Source organism: Oncorhynchus keta, chromosome 34 (assembly GCF_023373465.1).
Source record: "Oncorhynchus keta strain PuntledgeMale-10-30-2019 chromosome 34, Oket_V2, whole genome shotgun sequence".
In the NCBI taxonomy this organism is placed as follows: Eukaryota; Metazoa; Chordata; class Actinopteri; order Salmoniformes; family Salmonidae; genus Oncorhynchus; species Oncorhynchus keta.
Window position 1 is genome coordinate 74,168,118 of NC_068454.1, and position 17,149 is coordinate 74,185,266.

Here is a 17,149-nt window from a genome sequence, read left to right on the forward strand (position 1 = left end):
ACAATGAAAAACAGCCCTAGGCCATTATTCCTCCTCCACCAAACCTTAAAGTTGGCACCATGCATTCGGGCAGGTAGCGTTCTCTTGGCATCCACCAAAACCAGATTCGTTGATCGGACTGCCAGCGTGATTCATCACTCCAGTGAACGCATATCCACTGCTTCAGAGTCCAATGGCGGCAAGCTTTACACCACTCCAGGCTGTTAGGCTATGGAAACCCATTTCATGAAGCTCCCGACAGTTATTGTGCCGAGGTTGCTTCCAGAGGCAGTTTGTAACTCAGTAATGAGTGTTGCAACAGAGGATAGGCGATTTTTACACACTACGTGCTTCAGCACTCATGTTCTGTGAGCTTGTGTGGCCTATCACTTTGCGGTTGCTCCTAGACATTTCCACTTCACAATAACAGCACTTAGTTGACTGGGGCAACTCTAGCAGGACAGAAATTTGACAAACTGACTTGTTGGAAAGGTGACATTCTATGATGGTGCCACATTGAAAGTCACTGAGCTCTTCAGTTTGGGCCATTGTACTACCAATGTTTCTCTATTAAGATTGCATGGCTGTGTGCTCGATATTTATACACCTGTCAGCAACGGGTGTGGCTGAAATAGTCAAATCCACTAATTTGAAGGGGTGACCACATACTTTTGGTGTATCTTTTAGTATCAGTTGCACCCTTCTCATTTTATAGCTTTATCAAAGCAGTACTTACTGTAATAGTGTTGTCAAAGATTAAATGTGTCCATTGAATTAGCAAGATGACGGTTATTGTAACCAATATCTAAACTACAGCGGAGGCTGGTGGGAGGAGCTATTGGAGGACGTGCTCATTGTAATGGCTGGACTGGAGAAAATAGCATAGGAACCCTAATCTAATTGGTAGAGACCATCACTGTCAAGATGTGGGAATGACAATGTGGCCTTCATGCTTGGCCCAATCATCTTCAATAGAATGAATGTGTTTGATTATTAGCAACTGAGACATGGTGCAATATCAAAACCAGTGCAGGCCATTGATGGCATATGGATTGACACAAATCAGTTATGACAGGCTGTTTAAGTGATTACTGTATAATTGATTTTAAAGTCATGTCTAATGTGCAATTACCAAACGTGTCCTCTTTCACATACTTTATTCACAGCAATCATTGTCACTTTTGTCATCCCCTGGCAGTAAGTCAGGCATATACAACCATCATCTGTGCATCACTTTTCCCTTGTTAATCAACTACAAAAATGTTATAACTGCCTTAATTTTGCTGGACTCCAGGAAGAGTAGCTAATGGGGATCCATAATAACTATAAAATACAACACAACACAAAATCAAGAACCATGCTCAACTCAACAGTTCAAATAAGTATTTGGGTGCAGGGTCCAAAAGGCATATAAACTAGAAAAGGAAAATAGGCATTCAGCAAAATAGTTTACGTTTGAATGTTCTTTAGTAGCAGCAGCAGCAGTCAGTTTGTTTGATATCTTTCGATGACATTGACAGCTTTAGTCAACGCAGACTGCAGTGCATGAGAAGGGTTGAGGTCTCCAGAGGAAGAATGAGAGGATGTGGACATGTGCACATGCTTACAAACAGGAGCTATACGCTGCTTTTAATACATTACTGGCATCACGGGATCTTTTACTCCATCTCAGTAGTTCAGGGAGTTTCCACCATCCGGTCTCAATCACTGTTGGAAGCAAACCAATTCAAAACACAGTTGGGCCAAAAAAAAAAAAAACTATTTACAGAAATATACAATCTATTACACATATGGATGCAATAAAAAAAAGAGCACAATTTAAAAAAAAAAAGTTTAAATTAATGTTACCTTGAATATAAAGTCCATTCTTCTCATAGTCTGGTTGGCAAACTGGTCAATGACCCTCTCATACCAGTGAGGATTCTTCTGCAATGATTTAAGAATTCTCCTTTCTATGGATAGGATTGCCAGGTTCTTGAGTCGCTCTTGTCCCATAGTGTTCTTTGTGTAGCTTTTCAGCCTCTTCAGACGAGAGAATCTGCTCTCCACGCCCGCTGACGTTGCCCCTATAGTTGCAACTAGGCACATGAGCCGGTACACCTCAGGCATCACTTCATTCAATCCACACCCCTTGAAATGCAAGATTCTGTCACACAGTTTCCGACTGTTCCCTTGAAGCTCCTCACCACAGTAGAACACTTGCAGCTCATTTTTCAGTTTTTCCATGTTAAAAAAACATCCATAGCTCTGGGACAGGCTTTCCATTGCATTTGCAGGGAATTCACTCCGGAATGACTCAAATTTCTCATCATCTAACAACTCCATGTATCTCCTGCTGTCCAGGCTTTGGAACCTCTGTGCTATTTGTGTCTTGATGTTGTCATGGATTGAATCATACAGAGATTTGTACGTCTGCAGTACATCCTGAGTGCCCTGCCTCCGCTTCCTTCTGTGCATCAACTCTGGATCATCTGTCATGTTCGAAGCCTTCTGATATATAGCACTAAATTCTTCTTCAGATTTGTGCTCCTCTATCTTGAGTAAAAGATTCTCAATCCTCCTCTTACAAAATTCTACATCCATGGCATTCTGTTGCACACTGTCAAAAACCACATCGGTGCAAGCAAATATATATTCAAAGGTGAGAAGTAAAAAAATAAAATGAAAATCTTCCAGCTGTGTCTTGAACCCATTTGCATCGAAAATCGTGTCATCATCCATGTTAGGATGCTCTGTGATACTTGTGAATGTGTCCAACAGATGCTCAAAGTTTTTTGCCACCGTGTTAACGGCTCTGGACGTGAAATTCCAATGTGTTGGTGTGTTTTTTGGCAAACTTGCACAAGCGGCCTTTTCTAGCAGCATTCTATTGGTGGACTTACAAAAAAAAGTTGCGAAGCCACCCAGTGTGGCAAAGAAAACCTTGGTCTTGGGCATAGACTTCACGCTCTGGCTTAATACGGAGTTGAGGGGATGTGCATAGCAATGCACAAAGGTGGCGCTCGGAGCTACAGCTCTTACTTTTGCTTGCAGACCATTTAAATCAGAAGCCATTACAGCAGCGCCATCATATGTTTGAGCGACTAGTTTCTCCACAAAGTTAAACTCTGACATCTCCGAATTCACTAGATCAAACACAGACTGTGCATCTCGCCCAGCTGACACATCAAAGTAGCCCAAGAAACGCTCCTGGACACATCCCCGATCATCCACATATCTGACAATGACAGACAACTGCGAATGGTCTGTAGTTTCATCCATTTGCCATGAGAAAAATGGAGCAGCGTCAACCTCGCTTTTAATCTCACTTCTAATTGATGATGCGATAGCAGTTATCAAGTCATTCTGAATAGTTCTTGACATTCCAGTGAACACAGTTGAAGATTCCATATGCTGAGCAAGTAAAGCATCATACCGCGCGATTACCTCTGCCAATTCCCTGAAGTTGCCTTTGTTAGCGGAACTTTCCGTCTCATCGTGCCCCCTAAAAGCCAACTCTTGCATGCCTAAGAATGCAATGCTATCAATGAGGCGTTTGAGAACATCCCTGTTTCTTCTGACCTTTTCGTTGTGTTGCGCAGCTTGAATACGCAGGCCTTCATTGAGTGAGTGATTGGTACAATGACTCGGCTGTCCCAAAAGCTTGAGTTTCGCGTAGGAGTTGAGATGCTCCCGGCTTTCGTCATGCCGTTTAGCTGAACGGTCAATGTTCTTCAGGTCACTGAACCCCCCTTTAGCCCAAGGCTCAAACGTTCCAAAGAGCAGACAAGGCCAGCAATACAAGCGGCTTGATGAAAGACTACCTGTTAGCCATTGATACTTTTTATACCAGTTGGTATTGAACGCCCTCCTCACTTTGTCATCCTTCCTTATGTACTTGATTTCAGGCAGAGGTCGACCCTCTGTTTTAATTCGCACCTTTTCTGTGGACTCCAAAGAATGAAACGGGGTCTTCAACAAAAAATCCACAATGTTGTCAGAATTCGCAACCTGGCAGATGTGGACAAGTAGCTGCTGTGGTGTGTGGAACATGCAACTGCAGTGGGGGCAGCTGTGTGAGGGGGCGTACACTTTAGTTTCCGTCTTAACCCCTCTGATTTCAGAATCATGCTCAGTCTTAATTTCTGTCGTTCCCTGGCTAATGTAAACAGAATCTGTTTCAGTCTTGGTTTTGATGGTTCCAGAATCCTGGTGGAGTGCTCTAGAATCCAAGTGGCAATTTGATCTAATTCCGTTATGTTCCTCACTTGTTTCATGCACGTCAAAGTCTGTTTCCTCCTCTTTGATTTGGATGATGTTGAAAGTAAACCCATTACTGCTGAGAGAGTGGGCTTGGCCAATGTCTGAATCTTCTCTACTGGAGTCAACATCATCTGACTGTGTTTCACAATCCGTTTTGATGTGGTCACGATGACTTCTAGTCATCTTGGTTTTATTGAGTTGCTTTTTCCCAGGTTTGATCTTAATCTTGTCGATTGGTTATTGTCTACACCTTCCTCTTCATTTGCATTCTGTGGAAAAAAAGACTTGATTTGAATAAACATCACCCTTGCAGAGACACCAGGTTAGGAATCAGCATGACAATCATCTTATCCAACACCACAAAGTAAAACAAACAGGCTGGTACATACTAAGGAGAGCATTTGGTTACAACATGCATTTTTACATAGCTAATCCATGGGTGAATAAATAGCTAGCAACGTTACTCTTTAGTCGATGGACCTTACATGTTGTTTAAAGGGTGAATTGGCTCTGGAATTCAAAAAACAGTCAAATACTCATAAATGTGAATTGATTCTTAAATTGCAGTACGGTTCTAGAAACATAAATCCCTCTACTTTCATCTCACATCAAAATAATTTCACAAATGCAAAATATACACTTACTGTAAGCTAATTAGCACAGGCTGTCTTTCATAAACAAGCGCTGTAACATGGAAATAAGGCCGTGTGGGGAACCCTAACCCTATAAAAAGGTGTGTATCAATTTAATCTGTTTTTAAAAAATTATTTCTCGCCAATATGAAAGATAAGGTCCTTATGCTTCCAAAACCGTACCGCAAGTGATGCGTGTCAAAATGTTCAGGCCGAGCGTCACTGCTCTTAACAAAAACTACACAAGACACTTTAGTCAAATGACTATTTTTGTGTAATGCAGAGTCATATAAAGTGCATTCAGAAGGTACTCACACTCCTTTACCTATGCCACATTTTGTTGTGTTACAGACTACATTTTTTATTGATTGAATTGAGATTGTGTCAATCTACACACACTACCCCATAATGTCAAAGTGGATTTTGTTTTGTAGATTTAAATTATTAATTTAAAAAAAGCTGAAATGTCTTGAGTCAATAAATATTCAACCCCTTTTGTTATTGCAAGCCTAAATAAGTTTAAGAGTGAAAATATGCTTAACAAATCACATAAGTTGCATGGACTCATTCCGTGTTCAATAATAGTAGTTAACATGATTTTTGAATAACTACTCCATCTCTGTACCCCACACATACAGTTGCCTGTAAGGTCCCTCAATCGAGTAATGAATTTCAAGCATAGATTCAACCACAACGACCAGCAAGGTTTTCCAATGCCTCGCAAAGAAGGGCACCAATTGGTAGGCGTAAAAAAAATATTTAAAAAAAAGCAGATGCTGAATATCCCTTTGAGCATGGTGAAGTTATTAATTAGGCTTTGGAAGGTGTATCAATACAAAGATTCAGGCGTCCTTTCAAACTCAGTTGCCAGAGAGGAAGGAAGCTGCTCAGGGATTTCACCATGAGGCCAATGACTTTAAAACAGCTGCTGAGTTTAATGGATGGATCAACAACATTGTGGTTACTCCACAATACTAACCTAAATGACAGAGTGAAAGGAATGAAGCCTGTACAGATTAAAAATATTCCAAAACATGCACCCTGTTTGCAAGTAATACTTAAGTAATACTGCAAAAAATATGACAAAGAAATATACTTTTTGTCCTGAATAGAAAGCATTATAAACTCAGCAAAAAAAGGAACATCCTTTTTTCAGGACCCTGTCTTTCAAAGATAATTCGTAAAAATCCAAATAAATTCACAGATCTTCATTGTAAAGGTTTCAAACACTGATTCCCATGCTTTTTCAATTAACCATAAACAATTAATGAACATGCACCTGTGGAACGGTCGTTAAGACACTAACAGCTTACAGACGGTAGGCAATTAAGGTCACAGTTATGAAATCTTAGGACACTAAAGAGGCCTTTCTACTGACTCTGATAAACACCAAAGAAAAGATGCCCAGGGTCCCTGCTCATCTGCGTGAACGTGCCTTAGGCATTCTGCAAGGAGGCATGAGGACTGCAGATGTTGCCAGGGCAATAAATTGCCATGTCCGTACTGTGAGACGCCTAAGACAGCGCAACAGGGAGACAGGACGGGCAGCTGAACGTCCTCGCAGTGGCAGACCACGTATAACAACACCTGCACAGGATTCGTACATCCGAACATCACACCTGGGGGACAGATACAGGATGGCAACAACAACTGCCCGAGTTACACCATGAACACACAATCCCTCCATCAGTGCTCAGATTGTCCACAATAGCCTGAGATGGACTGAGGGCTTGTAGGCCTGTTGTAAGGCAGGTCCTCACCAGACCTGTCCTCACCAGACATCACCGGCAACAATGTTGCCGATGGGCACAAACCCACCGTCACTGGACCAGACAGGACTGGAAAAATGTGCTCTTCACTGACGAGTCACGGTTTTGTCTCACCAGGGGTGATGGTCGGATTTGCATTTATCGTCAAAGGAATGAGCGTTACGCTGAGGCCTGTACTCTGGAGCGGGATCGATTTGGAGGTGGAGGGTCCGTCATGGTGTGTCACAACATGAGCTTGTTGTCATTGCAGGCAATCTCAATGCTGTGCGTTACAGGGAAGAAATCCTCCTCCCTCATGTGGTACCCTTCCCGCAGGCTCATCCTAATTTGACCCTCCAGCATGACAATGCCACCAGCCACACTGCTCGTTCTGTGCGTGATTTCCTGCAAGACATGAATGTCAGCGTTCTGCCATGGCCAGCGAAGAGCCCAGATCTCAATCCCATTGAGCACTTCTGGGACCTATTGGATTGGAGAGTGAGGCCTAGGGCCATTCCCCCCAGAAATGTCAGGGAACTTGCAGGTGCCTTGGTGGAAGAGTGGGGTAACATCTCACAGCAAGAACTGGCAAATTTGGTGCAGTCCATGAGGAGATGCACTGCAGTACTTAATGCAGTTGGTGTCCACACCAGATACTAACTTACTTTTGATTTTGACCCGCCACTTTGTTCAGGGACACATTATTCAATTTCTGTTAGTCACATGTCTGTGGCACATGTTCAGTTTATGTCTCAGTTGTTGAAACTTATGTTCATACAAATATTTACACATGTTAAGTTCGCTGAAATAAACACAGTTGACAGTGAGAGGACGTTTTTTTTCTCCTGAGTTTATGTTTGGGACATATCCAACGTCGCTGAGTACCACTCCTCATATTTTCAAGCATGGTGGTGGCTGCTCATGTTATGGGCATGCTTGTCATCTGCAAGGAGTAGGGAGTTTTTGGGGGATTATAAACATAATACAGCTATAAGCACAGGCAAAATCCTAGAGGAGAACCTGGTTCAGACTGCTTTCTAACAGACATTAGGAGCCAAATGTATCTTTCAGCGGGACAATAACCTAAAACACAAGGCCTAATCTACACTAGAGTTTCCTACCAAAACGACATTGAATGTTCCAGAGTGGCCTAGTTAGTTTTGAAAATCTATGGCAAGTCTTGAAAATGGCTGTCTAACAATGATAACCAATCAACATGACAGAGTTTGAAAACCTTTAAGAATAATGGCAAAATATTGTACAATCCAGGTATGCAAAGCTCTCAGAGACTTACAAAAATGACTCTGTAATCACAGCCAAAGGTGCTTCTACAAACTATTTACTCAGGGAAGTGAATATTTATGTAAATTATATTTCTGGTGTTAATTTTCAATACATTTACAAACATTTCGAAAAACACTTTCACTTTGTCATTCTAAGGTATTGTGTGTAGATGGGTGAGGGAAAAAAATGATTTAATCCATTTTGAATTCAGGCTGTACCACAATAAATGTGGAATAAGTTAAGGGGTATGAATACTTTCTGAAGGCACTCTTTGTGTGCGTGTGTGTGTATATATATATATATATATATATATATATATATATATATAGCTTAGATGGAATGGAACTGAACTGAGAGTCATGGTCAAGGGCAAGCAAGATACAGTTGAAGTCGGAAGTTTACATACACTTAGGTTGGAGTCATTAAATCTTGTTTTTCAACCACTCCACAAATTTCTTGTGGTAAACTATAGATTTGGCAAGTCGTTAAGGACATCTACTTTGTGCATGACACAAGTAATTTTTCAAACAATTGTTTACAGACAGATCATTTCACTTATAATTCACTGTATCACAATTCCAGTGGGTCAGAAGTTTACATACACTGAGTTGACTGTGCCTTTAAACAACTTGGAAAATTCCAGAAAATTATGTAATGGCTTTAGAAGCTCCTGAAAGGTTCATTGACATCATTTCAGTATTTCATTTGATGTATTTCAAGGCCTACCATCAAACTCAGTGCCTCTTTGCTTGACATCATGGGAAAATCAAAAGAAATCAGCCAAGACCTCAGAAAAAAATGGTGGACCTCCACAAGTCTGGTTCATCCTTGGGAGCAATTTCCAAACGCCTGAAGGCACTACGTTCATCTGAACAAACAATAGTACGCAAGTATAAACACCATGGGACCACGCAGTCGTTATACCGCTCAGGAAGGAGACGCGTTCTGTCAAAAACTGTAATATCCTATGTTTGTAAATAACAGCTGGTGCACAAAATCTAAGGAAGTATCTAGATTTTTCTCACCTGAAGTAGAGTATATTGTGATAAATTGCAGGCCACACTAGTTGCCTAGAGAGTTTTCAGCTCTACTCTTCATGGCTGTTTATTTACCACCACAGACGGATGCTGGCACTAAGAACGCACTCAGTCAGCTGTATAAGGAAATAAGCAAACAGGAAACTGCTCACCCAGAGGTGGTGCTCCTGGTGGCTGGGGACTTTAATGCAGGGAAACAAATCAGTTCTACCAAATTTCTATCATCATGTTAAAAGGTGCACCCAGAGGGGAAAGAATTCTAGCTCACCTGTACGCCACACACAGAGACGCGTACAAAGCTCTCCCTCGCCCTCCATTTGGTAAATCCGACCACAACTCTATCCTCCTAATTCCTGCTTACAAGCAGAAATTAAAGCAGGAAGCACCAGTGACTTGGTCTATTAAAAAATTGTCAGACGAAGCAGATGCTAAACTACAGGACTGTTTTGCTATCACAGAATGGAATATGTTCCGGGATTCTTCCAATGGCATTGAGGAGTACACCACATCAGTCACTGGCTTTATCAATAAGTCAATCGAGAACGTCGTCCCCACAGTGACTGTACGTATAGTGAAGGAAAAAAGTATTTGATCCCCTGCTGACTTTGTACGTTTGCCCACTGACAAAGAAATTATCAGTCTATAATTTTAATTGTAGGTTTATTTGAACAGTGAGAGACAGAATAACAAAACAATCCAGAAAAACACGTCAAAAATGTTAAAAACTGATTTGCATTTTAATGGAGGGAAATAAGTAGTGGGGCAAAAAAGTATTTAGTCAGTCACCAATTGTGCAAGTTCTCCCACTTAAAAATATGAGGCCTGTAATTTTCATCATAGGTACACTTCAACTATGACAGACAAAATAAGAAAAGCAAATCCAGAAAATCACATTGTAGGATTTTTTATGAATTTATTTGCAAATTATGGTGGAAAATAAGTATTTGGTCAATAACAAAAGTTTCTTAATACTTTGTTATATACTCTTTGTTGGCAATGACAGAGATCAAATGTTTTCTGTAAGTCTTCAGGGTTTTCACACACTGTTGCTGGTATTTTGGCCCATTCCTCCATGCAGATCTCCTCTAGAGCAGTGATGTTTTGGGGCTGTTGCTGGGCAACACGGACTTTCAACTCCCTCCAAAGATTTTCTATGGGGTTGAGATCTGGAGACTGGCTAGGCCACTCCAGGACCTTGAAATGCTTCTTACGAAGCCACTCCTTCGTTGCCCGGGCGGTGCGTTTGGGATCGTTGTCATGCTGAAAGACCCAGCCACGTTTCATCTTCAATGCCCTTGCTGATGGAAGGAGGTTTCACTCAAAATCTCACTACATAGCCCCATTCATTCTTTCCTTTACACGGATCAGTCGTCCTGGTCCCTTTTCAAAAAAACAGCCCCAAAGCATGGTTTCCACCCCCATGCTTCACAGTAGGTATGGTGTTCTTTGAATTCAACTCAGAATTCTTTGTCCTCCAAACACGACAAGCTGAGTTTTTACCAAAAGGTTCTATTTTGGTTTCATCTGACCATATTACATTCTCCCAATCTTCTTCTGGATCATCCAAATGCTCTCTAGCAAACATCAGACGGGCCTGGACATGTACTGGCTTAAGCAGGGGGACACGTCTGGCACTGCAGGATTTGAGTCCCTGGCGGCGTAGTGTGTTACTGATGGTAGGCTTTGTTTCTTTGGTCCCAGCTCTCTGCAGGTCATTCACTAGGTCCCCCCGTGTGGTTCTGGGATTTTTTCTCACCGTTCTTGTGATCATTTTGACCCCACGGGGTGAGATCTTGCGTGGAGCCCCAGGCCGAGGGAGATTATCAGTGGTCTTGTATGTCTTCCATTTCCTAATAATTGCTCCCACAGTTGATTTCTTCAAACCAAGCTGCTTACCTATTGCAGATTCAGTCTTCCCAGCCTGGTGCAGGTCTACAATTTTGTTTCTGGTGTCTTTTGACAGCTCTTTGGTCTTGGCCATAGTGGAGTTTGGAGAGTGACTGTTTGAGGTTGTGGACAGGTGTCTTTTATACTGATAACAAGTTCAAACAGGTGCCATTAATACAGGTAACGAGTGGAGGACAGAGGAGCCTCTTAAAGAAGAAGTTACAGGTCTGTGAGAGCCAGAAATCTTGCTTGTTTGTAGATGACCAAATACTTATTTTCCACCATAATTTGCAAATAAATTCATTAAAATCATACAATGTGATTTTCTGGATTTTTTCTCATTTTGTCTGTCATAGTTGAAGTGTACCTATGATGACAATTACAGGCCTCTCATATTTTTAAGTGGGAGAACTTGCACAATTGGTGGCTGACTAAATACTTTTTGCCCCACTGTATTTGACCCCTCTGCAGAACCTGACTTAGTACTTGGAGGCAAAACCCTTGTTGGCAATCACAGAAGTCAGACGTTTCTTTTAGTTGGCCACCAGGTTTGCACACATCTCAGGAGGGATCTTCTCCAAGTCATTAAGGTTTCGAGGCTGACGTTTGGCAACTCGAACCTTCAGCTCCCTCCACAGATTTTCTACGGGATTAAGGTCTGGAGACTGGCTAGGCCACACTAGGACCTTAATGTGCTTCTTCTTGAGCCACTCCTTTGTTGCCTTGGCCATGTGTTTTGGGTCATTGTCATGCTGGAATACCCATCCACGACCCATTTTCAATGCTCTGGCTGAGGGAAGGAGGTTCTCACCCAAGATTTGACGGTACATGGCCCCGTCCATCATCCCTTTGATGCGGTGAAGTTGTCCTGTTCCTTTAGCAGAAAAACACCCCCAAATCATAATGTTTCCACCTCAATGTTTGACGGTGGGGATGGTGTTCTTGGGCACATAGGCAGCATTCCACCTCCTCCAAACACAGAGAGTTGAGGCCAAAGAGCTCCATTTTGGTCTCATCTGACCACAACACTTTCACCCAGTTGTCTTCTGAATCATTCAGATGTTCATTGGCAAACTTCAGACGGGCATGTATATGTGCTTTCTTGAGCAGGGTGACCTTGGGGGCTTTGCAGGATATCAGTCCTTCACGGCGTAGTGTGTAACCAATTGTTTTCTTGGTGACTATGGTCACAGCTGCCTTGAGATCATTGACAAGATCCTCCCGTGTAGTTCTGGGCTGATTCCTTACCGTTCTCATGATCATTGCAACTCCACGGGGTGAGATCTTGCATATGGAGCCCCAGGCCGAGGGAGATTGACAGTTCTTTTGTGTTTCTTCCATTTGCGAACAATCGCACCAACTGTTCTCACCTTCTCACCAAGCTGCTTGGTGATGGTCTTGTAGCCCATTCCAGACTTGTGTAGGTCTACAATCTTGTCCCTGACATCATTGGAGAGCGCTTTGGTCTTGACCATGGTGGAGAATTTGGAATCTGATTGATTGCTTCTGTGGACAGGTGTCAGTGGGCAAACGTACAAAATCAGCAGGGGATCAAATACTTTCGCCCCCCTCACTGTACATACCCCAACCAGAAGCAATGGATAACAGGCAACATTCGCACTGAGCTAAAGGGTAGAGCTGCCGCTTTCAAGGTGCGGGACTTTAACCTGGAAGCTTACAAGAAATCCTACTATGCCCTGCGACAAACCATCAAACAGGCAAATCATCAATACAGGGCTAAGATTGAATCGTACTACACCGGCTCCAACGCTCATCTTGTGTGGCAGGGCTTGCAAACTATTACATACTACAAAAGGGAAGTACAGACGCGAGCTAACCAGTGACACGAGCCTACCAGACGAGCTAAATCACTTCTTGTTTCAAGGCAAGCAACACTGAGGCATGCATGAGAGCATCAGCTGTTCCTGACAACTGTGTGACCACGCTCTCCGGAGCCGACGTGAGTAAGACCTTTAAACAGGTCAACATACACAAGGCTGCGGGGCCAGACGGATTACCAGGACGTGTGCTCCGTGCATGTGTTGACCAACTGGCAGGTGTCTTCACTTACATTTTCAACATGTCCCTGATTGGGTCTGTAATACCAACATGTTTCAAGCAGACCACCATAGTCCATGTGCCCAAGAACACAAAGGCAACCTGCCTAAATGACTACAAACCCGTAGCACTCACATCCGTAGCCATGGAGTGCTTTGAAAGGTTGGTAATGGCTCACACCAACACCATTATCCCAGAAACCCTAGACCCACTCCAATTTGCATACCGCCCAAACAGATCCACAGATGATGCTCTCTATTGCACTCCACACTGCCCTTTCCCACCAGGACAAAAGGAACACTTATGTGAGAATGCTATTCATTGACTACAGCTCAGCATTCAACACCATAGTACCCTCAAAGCTCATCACTAAACTAAGGATCTCGGGACTAAACACCTCCCTCTGCAACTGGATCCTGGACTTCCTGACGGGCCACCCCCAGGTGGTGAGGGTAGGTAGCAACACATCTGCCATGCTGATCCTCAAAACTGGAGCTCCCCAGGGGTGCGTGCTCAGTCCCCTCCTGTACTCCCTGTTCACCCACGATTGCGTGGCCAGGCATGACTCCAACACCATCATTAAGTTTGCAGATGACACAACAGTAGTAGGCCTGATCACAGACAACGACGAGACAGCCTATAGGGAGGTCAGAGACCTGGCCGGTGGTGCCAGAATAACAACCTATCCCTCAACGTAACCAAGACTAAGGAGATGATTGTGGACTACAGGAAGAGGAGGACCGAGCATGCCCCCATTCTCATCGACGGGGCTGTAGTGGAGCAGGTTGAGAGCTTCAAGTTCCTTGGTGTCCACATCAACAACAAACAAGAATGGTCCAAACACACCAAGACAGTCGTGAAGGGGGCACGACAATGTCTATTCCCCCTCGGGAAACTACAAATATTTGGCATGGGTCCTGAGATCCTCAAAAGGTTCTACAGCTGCAACATCGAGAGTTGATTCACTGCCTGGTACGGCAAATGCTCGGTCTCTGACAGCAAGGCACTACAGAGGGTAGTGCGTACGGCCCAGTACATCACTGGGGCTAAGCTGCCTGCCATCTAGGACCTCTACACCAGGGGGTGTCAGAGGAAGGCCCTAGAAATTGTCAAACACCCCAGACACCCCAGTCATATACAGTCTGTTCTCTCTACTACTACATGGCAAGCTGTACTGGAGTACCAAGTCTAGGACAAAAGGAATTCTCAAACGTTTTTACCCCCAAGCCTTAAGACTCCTGAACAGTTAATCAAATGGCTACCCGGACTACTTGCATTGTGTGCCCCCCAACCTCTCTTTTACACTGCTGCTACTCTCTGTTTATCATATATGCATAGTCACTTTAACTATACATTCATGTACATACTACCTCAATTGGGCTGACCAACCACTGCTCCCGCACATTGGCTAACTGGGCTATCTGCATTGTGTCCCGCCACCCACCCCTCTTTTACGCTACTGCTACTCTCTGTTCATCATATATGCATAGTCACTTTAACCATATCTATATGTATATACTATCTCAATCAGCCTGACTAACCAGTGTCTGTATATAGCCTCGCTACTGTATATAGCCTGTCTTTTTACTGTTGTTTTATTTCTTTACTTACCCATTGTTCACCTAATACCTTTTTTTGCACTGTTGGTTAGAGCCGCCTGTAAGTAAGCATTTCACTGTAAGGTCTAACACCTGTTGTATTCAGTGCACATGACAAATAAACTTTGATTTGAAGATGCTGGAGGAAACAGGTACAAAAGTATCTATATCCACAGTAAAATGAGTCCAATATCGACATAACCTGAAAGGCTGCTCAGCAAGGAAGGAGCCAATGCTCCAAAACCGCCATAAAAAAAGCCAGACTACGGATTGCAACTGCACATGGGGACAAAGATTACACTGGAGAAATGTCCTCTGGTCTGATGTAACAAAAATAGAACTGTTTGGCAATAATGGGGGTGCTTTGCTGCAGTAGGAACTAGTGCACTTCACAAAAGAGATGGCATCATGAGGGAGGAAAATTGTGTGGATATATTGAAGCAACATCTCAAGAGATCAGTCAGGAAGTTAAAGCTTGGTCGCAAATGGGTCTTCCAAATGGACAAGCATACTTCCAAAGTTGTGGCAAAATGGCTTAAGGACAACAAAGTCAAGGTATTGGAGTGGCCATCACAAAGCCCTGACCTCAATCCTATTGAAAATCTGTGGGCAGAACTGAAAAAGCGTGTGCGAGCAAGGAGACCTACAAACCTGACTCGGTTACACCAGCTCTGTCAGGAGGAATGGGACAAAATTCACCCAACTTATTGTGGGAAGCTTGTGGAAGGCTACCCGAAAAGTTTGACCAAAGTTAAACAATGTAAAGGCAATGCTACCAAATACTAACTGAGTGTATATAAACTTCTGACCCACTGGGAATGTGATGAAAGAAAAGAAAGCTGAAAGAAATAATTTGCTCTACTATTATTCTGACATTTCACATTCTTAAAATAAAGTGGTGATCATAACTGACCTATGACAGGGATTTTTACTAGGATTAAATGTCAGGAATTGTGAAAAACTGAGTTTAAATGTATTTGGCTTACAAGGTGTATGTAAACTTCTGACTTCAACTGTAGATACTACAGAGTAAACAAAATACTAGGCTGGTGGAAACACAATTCTGCCTTAGTAAACAGACTTATGGTTTTGTTTTCGACATACCTTAATTGCACAACATTATCATCACAGTACAAGTCATAATACCCATAAAACCTAGCAGTCAAACAAGGAAATGGTTCCAATTGTTTTTCCACCATACATTTTTCCCCATTGGGGATTTTAGAAAATTCATATATAGGCTTTGTTTCATGTAGTTTAACCCTGGCGTGACGTTTTGATAACAATGTGAATCTCTCTTGGACAAGGTGACTTTTACCAATATATTTACCCCCTCCAAAATTAAATGTGTAGTCTTGCATATCTACTTGGACTAATTAGCCATTTTTGGATCTGATAGTAAATAGAGCTGAATATATTGATAAAGGTCACATTGTCCAAAAGAGATTTACATAGTTATCAAAACGTCATGCCAGGGTAAGCTTCCACGAAACACAGCCCTTATTTGAAGTGTTTATTCAATTCCCTATGGGAAAAAATGTATGGTGGAAAAACGATTTGAACCATTTCCCAGTTTGACCGCTAGGTTCTATTGGTGTGAGGACACATTGACATACTACTATCAAAGACAGTAGCACCGAGTTTCTGTACCGTCGCAAATCATAGGTTTAACATGCAGAGGAGAGCATTTGAAAACATCATACATTTTTACCATATAATTGGGAGGTTAGTTAAGTTAGCTAGGTTGCATATCTTTCTGGGTCAGACATGGACTCTCTTCGCCTGGCTAACGTTAGCTAGCAAGATTAGCTCGATTGTAGACCATGTAAGCGACTTTACTACTCTTGACGACTAAATATCACCCACCAAATACTGATTGTAAAGATATTAACCATGAGAGGAACAAGTTTGTTTCTCGTAAAAAATACTCACGAATAGAAAATAAAGTTTCGCTACTCCGGAAGAATTATGCGTTTCCTTACAGAGGAAGAGGCGAAGCGAGAGGCTTTACTCTCATTCAAATCTATCCGCGAGATGTTTTGTTGTATGGAGTTCTATGAGTGTCGAATTCCGTGATGATTTTTTTAATCAAATATAAGTTTCGTAATGTTTAGGTTGTTACAAATGTACGGATATAAGTGGTTGCACGTGGCATTGCGGCAGCTCGGAGAAAAACGGCTTTGTACTGCCTGTTGTGCCCAAGTTTATCTGCCCCGATTGGCTAGAATGGTCCCGCCTGTCTTCCTTCATTGAGGGGGGACATGTATTTCCATTGCTTGAGCGGTCACTTGACTATCTTGTCAACATAATAGACAAGCTTAGCTTTTCTGCAGTTAAAACGTAATCGGTACCTGACCAATCAAACAATGGCCCCTCGATTATATGCAAAAACAAATAGAGGCTGTTGATTGGTGTGTATTCTTAAATAAATATTAATTTTCGCCAAAAGTATCAGTTTTGTATCAGCAATTTTTTGTCGCTATGCCAGCTCTGGACTCTAATCTTATTAATCAAGGACGAATTGTGGTCATTGTAATAGCAAGAAGATAGTTATTGTAAGGTTAAAGCACCTGTTGTAAAGAAGATGGAGCATACCCTTTCATTTACTGTCCTGATTCTCCATAGGCAGACAGGTTGACTCACACACTAACAACGTTGCCCTAGGTCTGGGATTTCAGAAACAA

At 42.5% G+C, this 17,149-nt stretch overlaps 1 protein-coding gene across 2 annotated transcripts; it reads right to left on the bottom strand.

The window, feature by feature from the left end:
• Nucleotides 1-1,119: 1,119 nt before the first annotated feature.
• Nucleotides 1,120-16,682, bottom strand: LOC118367865 (zinc finger MYM-type protein 1-like). Of its 2 annotated transcripts, none has more exons than XM_035751565.2 (3): nucleotides 16,398-16,682; nucleotides 1,828-4,490; nucleotides 1,120-1,686 (listed from the first exon to the last, which is right to left on the bottom strand). In XM_035751565.2, the coding sequence occupies exons 2-3, from the start codon at nucleotides 4,402-4,404 to the stop codon at nucleotides 1,684-1,686; spliced, it is 2,580 nt and encodes an 859-aa protein (XP_035607458.1). In that variant the 5' UTR covers nucleotides 4,405-4,490; nucleotides 16,398-16,682; the 3' UTR covers nucleotides 1,120-1,683. The 2 variants fall into 2 exon arrangements, with proteins under 2 accessions (XP_035607458.1, XP_035607459.1); XM_035751566.1 differs by lacking the exon at nucleotides 16,398-16,682 and adding an exon at nucleotides 16,177-16,332.
• Nucleotides 16,683-17,149: the final 467 nt, after the last annotated feature.

What these genes read in the sequence shown, in the direction of transcription:
- LOC118367865 (XM_035751565.2), bottom strand. Translation starts at nt 4,404, where the DNA reads ATGACTAGAAGTCATCGTGACCACATCAAAACGGATTGTGAAACACAG.